The 7,943-nt window shown below is 38.0% G+C and overlaps 1 protein-coding gene and 1 pseudogene across 1 annotated transcript; one reads left to right on the top strand and one right to left on the bottom strand.

Moving 5' to 3' along the window:
- The first annotated feature begins 631 nt into the window (after positions 1-631).
- LOC143849522 (DNA (cytosine-5)-methyltransferase 1B-like) lies at positions 632-2,183 on the top strand (annotated as a pseudogene).
- A 220-nt stretch (positions 2,184-2,403) lies between these two features.
- LOC143851379 (protein FAR1-RELATED SEQUENCE 5-like) lies at positions 2,404-6,050 on the bottom strand. The gene is made up of 2 exons (XM_077360784.1): positions 5,855-6,050; positions 2,404-4,706 (listed from the first exon to the last, which is right to left on the bottom strand). Exon 2 carries the CDS (start codon positions 4,682-4,684, stop codon positions 2,828-2,830), a length of 1,857 nt encoding a protein of 618 aa, XP_077216899.1. The 5' UTR covers positions 4,685-4,706; positions 5,855-6,050; the 3' UTR covers positions 2,404-2,827.
- Between the last annotated feature and the right edge of the window lie 1,893 nt (positions 6,051-7,943).

Raw genomic sequence — 7,943 nt, 5'->3', positions numbered from 1 at the left:
ACAATTGGTGGTTTTCTATTCTTAACATCACCATGCAATAAGATAGTGTGATCGTGTTTTTCCACCCAAGTTCCTCAAAGGGGCTTAAGAATCAACTGACGACTCTCAAGTTGTGCAATTTATGAAGAATTTATCAAGTGAGTTCTCATGGGAAGGAGAGGAAAATAAAAGATTGAAGGATCTCATTAATTGGGAACTAGTTTGTAGAGGTGACATCAAGCACCTCGGCAAGGACTTCAGGTGAGAGTGGAATTAGTCCATGTGATGAGAAGTTGGTCTTTAGCATACCAGGAGCCATACGATACGTTACGCTCCCAGTGAGTGGGGATATTGTCAGTAGATGTACCATCTCTCCATCTATGCGGACACTTATTGTATCCCTTTTATTCTTGTCTACCTTTATTAGTTCATCAGGGGGGAAATCAAGACCCTCGTGGCGAACAAGAAGTCCCTGAGCATGTGTGGCCAGGAGGATTTGACATTTTTAGAGGAGGAATTTGTCATGAGAGTGTACATGAGTGTTTGTTATTAATGATTTGGGTGAACATAGGAAATGAGGAGGATGACGTTGAAGAGGGAAAAAAAGATGAAAAGAATTAATAACCTTTTTTGAAGCATTGTCTTTAGCGCCATGGTCAAAGAGAGGTCACCTTATGTGGAGTCTTATGATGCCAACAGTTATATAGAGCAGTTGGAGAGAATGGAACAAGCCGTCATTCAAAGGCAGCTCACCTTTATTAGTTCATGAAAATGTCTTGAAAACTGCAAGGCTTGCAATAAGAATCATCACCTTGTTGTAGGAACAGAGCCGGGCATCCAGACTCTCATTTGCGGATGTCATCAAGAAAGTGTCAGAGCTTGATAAGGATTATTTGGCTTATATTTGTTCAAATCCAGCTGCCGTGGAGAGATACGTGGTGGTTCTTGGACAGATAATTCTTCAGCAGTCTGCTTGAATATCCAGATGAGATGATCAGAGAAGCACGAAGAGAATGATGAGGGAGTGGAAGATAAGAAGGTATTAATTAGTTCAAGAGATTACTCTGAAACCCCATTCAACTACCAAAGTATATAAATCCAAGTCTACTAGAAAGGAGATCACATGGGTTGGGGATTCAGTTGCGAAAAAGTGCTAAGGTGAGACTCTCTACAAATGTGTGAATGTTCGAGGAAACATAATTGCTGTGGGTGGAGCTGTACTGATGGAAGCTGATAAGTTGGAAGACATGCAGGTTATAGTCTCTGGTGAGTACACGTTCGAAAATTTGGACGGTGGGAAAAAGATTCATGGTAGAGTGCTGCAGAGAGGATCTCAAACTGTTCTTGTGAATGCAGCAAATGAAAGGGAGGTTTTCTTGACGAATGAGTGTACCATGTTAATGCTGATAAAACAGTTCTTCCTCTCTCCAGAAGTGTGGATATCCGGTTGATGGCATGGGGGCATCGGCATAGGAAGGAGAATGCTAATGCTGATAAAAATGACAGGGCGAACACAAAGTGTTGGAAAAAGAAAGGATTGCCAATGGAATACTACTGTAAAAGCTTGTATTGGCCTGAGGAACGAGCTTTTGTTTCTCTTCCTTATCAAACAATGGGTTTTGGAACTGGTATTTGTTACTCTTGCAAAATAAAAGAATCCAAGGAAGAAGAATTTAAAATAGATTCTTCAAAGACTAGTTTTATCTACAAGAGGACTGAGTACCATGTTCATGATTTTGTTTATATGAGCCCTCAATACTTTGCAGCAGAAATGGATGACATTGCAACTTTCAATGCTGGGAGAAATGTGGGACTGGGGATTTACGTAGTGTGTCAATTGCTAGAGATTTAAGTGCCCAAAGGTCTAAACAAGCTGATCCAAAATATACCTTAGGAGATTTTATAGGCCTCAAGACATTTCCTCTGAAAAGGCATACTGTTCTGAAATCAGAGAAGTCTATTATACTGAAGTACTAAGTATGCCAGTGCAGGCAATGGAAGGGAAGTGTGCAGTTGGAAGGAAGCACGATCTTCAATCTTTGGATGGCCCTGAGATCATTGATCTTGTCTTCTTTTGCGAACATATCTATGATCCTGCCAAGCAATCGTTCAAAATGTTGCCTGCTAACATCAAGCTAAGGCCTTCTACAGAAATGGTGGTTGATGATAAGGAATCAAGAAAGAAAAGGGGAAGCGCAAAGTAGAAAATCACAATTTTGATGACCCAGTCAACCTGAAAATGCACCTCAACAGAACAGCTTGGCTACTCAGATATTTTTGTTGGTTGTGGTGGCCTGTCAGAAGGATTACAGAAATCGGGTTTTTTAAAAAAAAAAAAAAAAAAAAAATATATATATATATATATATATATATATATATATATATATATATATATATATATATATATATATATATATGCACATCTAAAGTCCCGCTCTTACCTCTTACGTCGGAAAAAAATTATATCAAAAGTCTCACATTCCACCTGCAAAAGTTATATCTTCTACAAACAATACACAACAACAACATTGAGGTTTTGCTGACCCTACCAAAAGCAATTAGTTCCATTAGTATAAAAATTTAAGTCTGAAATATTAATTTCACTACCAACACCAATGGCGATGAGGAGAGAAAACTGAGATGTTGACATTCTGGCCATATCTTCTTGTGGACATGTTCGCCTATTGTGTCCAATGCCATCACATAGACTACATTTTCTTGTTGCTTCCAAAATCTCTAATTCTGAAGGTTCTCTTGTTGTGCTGCTCATTGATATTTAATTCTTGGATATTGGTGGACGTCCTCAAGGATTTTCTTTATTCCTCCTGCAAGTCATCAAGTATCTTTTTTATTTTTTTTCTTGATTACTTCTCACAACTCCAATATCACTGAGTGTTCGAACATCTATCCTCCATTGTGAGTGAATATCACCTAGATACAACACCCTGCCTTCAGCCAACAAGTATCTCATCTTGTGTGCGCAAGGAAGTCCCATAGTTGCAGAAAAATGATTCATGCATGTAGGCAAATTTGGATCACTTCTAGCCAACTTATATTGCTTGAAAAGCTCTCTTAATGCAAAAACTGATACATGATTAACAAGTCTATCCAAAAAAGAATTACGCAAGTCAGAAGGAACCTTAACTTTTTCAACAGAGAGCTTGGTCTTGATTTCTTCAAACTGATTTTCAATTGCATGGCATAATTTACTTTTAACCAAATAAAAGTCACCAGTTAAAAGTTGCAAGTAGATTTTAAGCTTGGAAAACAAACCTTCTACCCTTGATGTAGAACGATAACCAAAATGAAGATACTTCTCCGTCCATGCCTTTATGAAGCCTTCTTTAAAAGGAAGCCATGTGGTAGAGATGTAATCAAGAGCAATCACCTTGTCTTTAAACTCATCCCGAAAATCTTGCCAAGCTTTATGATATCCTATTTCAGTTGGAGATTCTATCAAAGTACTCCAAGAAGAAAGGAATCCATCCCAATTGTCTCCATCTTGAAAATGACATTTGCATTTTGATAAAATATCCTTCTCGATATGCCATACACACAAAAGATTAATGGTTCTTGGAAAGACCACCTGTATGGCTCCCATTAAGGCCAACTCTCTATCAGTTATGATTACTGTAGGTTTGGAAACATTGTCCAACATGTCGTGAAACATTTTCAAGGCCCATACATAATCTTCTTTTTCCTCTTTCAGTAACAATGCAAAGCATGAATAGAAACAAGAGTTAAAGCTTGTCACTCCAACAACATTGAGTAATGGCATCTTGTACTTATTGGTCTTATAAGCACAATCCATCACAAAAACATTCGAATAGATCCTGCTTATTGCTATCGACTTAGGGTGAGCGAAGAATAGATGTGTCAAATGACCTTCTTCATCATATGCAACAGTACAGTGGAATCCACCAGCAGTAAGTTCATCTAGTAAAGCTTGGATTCGGGTGCGACCTGTAAGGATCTCTTTACGAATCTTGGCTATGCAATTGTAAAGATCTCTTGATTCAGCTAAAAGTCGACGGTTCCTTTGCCTAAGAGAAGTAAGCATTTGAAGTGGTTCTATACCAGCAATAGTCATTTCTTTAATCCGTAAGACTTCTTCCTTCGAAAAACGACGGCTAGAAGGATGGACAGATATGTCTTTTGAAGCTTTGTGGTTGTGTTCGAGATTTTTTATCTTCAATACCCATGAACCACTATTTTTCCTTTTGCCATCAATTCTAAATGGACAATTTGTAAGACGTGAGCGCCTTTTCTTCTTATCTTGATCCGTGGTGGCCTTATGAATACCCCTGTAAACACCTCCCTTATCACACTTGAGGATAACTTTCTTGTCTTTTTCTGATTTCCTAATAGTTAATATGTACCCTTGGGACCTTGCAAAGCTATAAACATGCTCAAGAAGCTCTTCTCGACTTTGAAATCGTGTAATTGGCGGTGGAAGCATTTCCTCATGCTCAAGGAATTCTTCTAGGCTTTGGAGTGGCAGTGGAAGCATTTTCTCATGCTCAAGAGATTCTTCTCGGCTTTGGACTGGCGTTGGAAGCATTTGCTCATGCTCAAGAGATTCTTCTCGGCTTTGGACTGGCATTGGAAGCATTTTCTCATGCTCAAGAGATTCTTCTCGGCTTTGGACTGGTGGTGGAAGCATTTTCTCATGCTCAAGAGATTCTTCTTGGCTTTGGGTGTCCATCAAAGGTGTGGAACTTTATAACCTGTCACAAGTTACAGAGATATCTCTTTATTCATAGGCAATAAAAAATAATCAGTTTAACGAAAAAGTCATAAATCTAGATTGGATATCTAAAGAGCTTAATGCTTTTTTTTTCATTGCGGTGGTTTAGCGAACTCAGCATTTACAGGCGAAGATTTTTTTTTTCTTCTTCTTATATATGATTATCTTGGATATGAATCAGAATTCAGATTTGAATATGATAGTTAAAAATTAGTTCACATCCCTTCCAGTAGCCCAAATTCAAACATTATAAGGCATAGCAACATATGTATTGAGACTTGAGAGTAGAAAACAACTACATGTTGAAGCTGTAAGTAGACATCAAAAGAAGACACCAATATCACAATAATATTGGCATATGGAACCAATAAGAAAACATAAATTCATAACAAATACGGCTACATCTAAGAAGAGCTAAGGATGGAAAAAGATTTGAATTATTTGATTTTTACCTGGATAGACTAGACCCCTCCCTTAATATAGATTAGGTCATGTCTTAGACACAACCGATAAACTTGAGAAAATGTTGAACTTGTAACTCTGTGTTTAGAGAACACACACACACCCGCACGCGCCCGCACACACACATTGAGCAGGGTGGATAGATCTGTATGGACTGAGATCTACCATTACTTTTTCTTTTTCTTTTTGGAATGGTAAGATCTACCATTACTTTAATCCTCTGTAAATAGTTCCATGTACGAAGCATATATGATAGAAATGCAGGTTTCCACTTGGGGTAGTTTTGGGTTATTTTAAGGGCCTTTTGCAATTCAGAAATTAGGGGTTTTGGGTGATTTTAAGGACCTTTTGCAAATCAGAAATTAGGGTATTTTAGGAGCCAATAGATCTATACAAAAAAGAAAAATAAAAGAAAAAGAAGTTCCCCCACATGAACATTAGAACCCAAAAAAGCCCCACATAGTATTTATCAGTACCTATCCTAACAAGAAAACCCACAACAATCATGCATCTATTTCAATCAGGTAAGGGCTGGATTTTCTGAACGTTATTAAGTGAGATATACGGAGTTCTACAGAAATATTGACTAATTTCAACGAAAATTTAAGGGGGCTGATGTGGTTAAAAAAATTAGGAAACAAGAAAGAAAGAAAGAAGAAAACACACCTTTGAGTGTCTGGTGAAGAACTTTCTACCAAGGATTCAGTCCCAAAAATCGAGCACAAGGGTCTTCCAATCACAAATCAGTTTCTAAGAAGGAACTTCTTCTTCTTCTTCGCCTCTCGTTTTTTCTTTTTTGGTGCTCTCTCTTGTAAAACCGAAACCCTAATAAAATTCACAATCTGCTCTACTTACTCAGCCGGTAAAAAGGTATTGTAACCGGCGTTAAATGGGGTGAATTAATCAGCAGACAACAGTGTGCATCTTTAACGCTTTTTGACGTCAAATCACGTTAACAGGGGGGCGCATGCCTACTGTAGTGGGTGAAAATATCATCGTCCTTTAAAAAAAGCACGCAATTGCTGAATTGCACCGACTTTTTTTTCTGAAATAATTAAAGGTGCAAGGGGCTCAATCCGAACCGACGGGCTCGGGCTGGTTTGGCATTTCCTTAGGTTTCCCGACCTGATTTAATTTCGGGTTGGGTTAGGGTTGAGGCCTTGCCCAACAAGACCCGAACCCAACGATTTGTCCTCTAATTTTATTGTGATTTCTTATGGTTACATTTGGAAAATGGCCAACAATCCACCTTCAATTAGTAAAAGCCCGCTCATTAGATGGTTAAGATGGTAACAAGCATCACCCCAAAAATCCAACCACTGAATTCATTTTATACAAAAAGGGCCCATGGCATATTTGTGTGGGTCCCATTAGTTGTAATCAGAGTTATACGTAAGGCTAAATTCGAAGTGGGTGGACCGGCCCAACTACACGTTATTTTTCATTTGAGAGAGAGAGAGGTGTCAATGGTTCCGTAAAGTCCAATGGGCTCTCAGAATCCAAAGTGTAATGGACAAGACCAAGATACATTACTAGGATCCATGGACATATGATCAGGATCCGAAAAATTACTGATGAGATCCATACAACTAATAAAAGCCCGCAGGAGAGTCCAAACTCCGATATTATTATATTATTTTACGAAAATTCCCTTCAATTTTATAATATTAAGTATTCTTTCAAGGGTATTTTAGTAAAAAAAAGGCCATATACATTTTTGAGCAATTTCAAGTTTTAGTATTTTTGTCATTCATCTGTCTTAAGTCTTGAGTCAGACTCTTCTTTTCCTTCTCTAACCATTGATTTTAAGGCCCTCTTTACATTGCTGGAATTTTCTGGAAAAGCTTAGAAAGGAAAAATATTTCTAAAATCTCTTATTTTTTTACACATGAAAAAGGAAAACTTTAACCAACCCTATTCAATTTTGACTTGGAGAGACCTTCAATTTTATGATAATATTCCTCTAAATTCTCAAAACAGGGCCTAAGCTCTCCCTCTCACAACACTCCTCTCGACATCGTCCTTGCAAAAGGCCATAAGATGAAAACCCATAAGGTATTTCTCCCATCTTTTCGCTCTTGTTGAAGTAATCTTCAGTTTTTGTGCTAAACGGGGCATCAAATAAAACCCATGTTGTAAATTTACTTCTTAGGCTTCGGCAAAGCGATTTCGACTGACGGGGAGTGGGAAGATAATTCGTCAGAGGGCTGGAAAGCAGCACTTGCTGTGGAAGAAGAACACCAAGAGGAAGCTCCCACTCTAGAAAATGGTCGGATTTCTTTAATTCTTATTATGTTACATTCTTAAATGGTCCCACTTAGGTATCGCGGATGGGTTGTTGCATGAGAAAGCAGTCACATATAGGGGTGTCAATGGATCCACTTCGGGCCGGATCCACCTATGTCACAGTCACGATCCATTCAAATTCCTTATCGGTCGGGTCGGAGTTGGATTGTTCTTCGGATCCTACTTTCCACGTCATGATCACGATCCATTTTAATTCGGACCGTCCATCGGAGTGTCCTATTATGTCCCACTAAGCTAAGTAAACAATTAATTTTTAAAAAAAGAGATAGAATGGCAGTCCACTATTAGTGTGTCTCTATGCATTTTCTTCAACTAAATTAAAAATTTATCTATGTTTAATCTACGTGTATAGTAATGCTGGTAAACAATAAAACTAATCAAAATTACATATACAAATATAATGTATCACTATTATCAAAGAATATGATGCATAAAGAACAAAACCCCT

Source organism: Tasmannia lanceolata, unplaced genomic scaffold (genome assembly GCF_043159265.1).
Source record: "Tasmannia lanceolata isolate RefF3 unplaced genomic scaffold, GAP_Taslan_0.1 ptg000018l, whole genome shotgun sequence".
NCBI classification, from domain to species: domain Eukaryota; kingdom Viridiplantae; phylum Streptophyta; class Magnoliopsida; order Canellales; family Winteraceae; genus Tasmannia; species Tasmannia lanceolata.
This window is presented reverse-complemented; position numbering and strand designations above follow the sequence as displayed.

What these genes read in the sequence shown, in the direction of transcription:
- LOC143851379 (XM_077360784.1), bottom strand. Translation starts at nt 4,684, where the DNA reads ATGGACACCCAAAGCCAAGAAGAATCTCTTGAGCATGAGAAAATGCTT.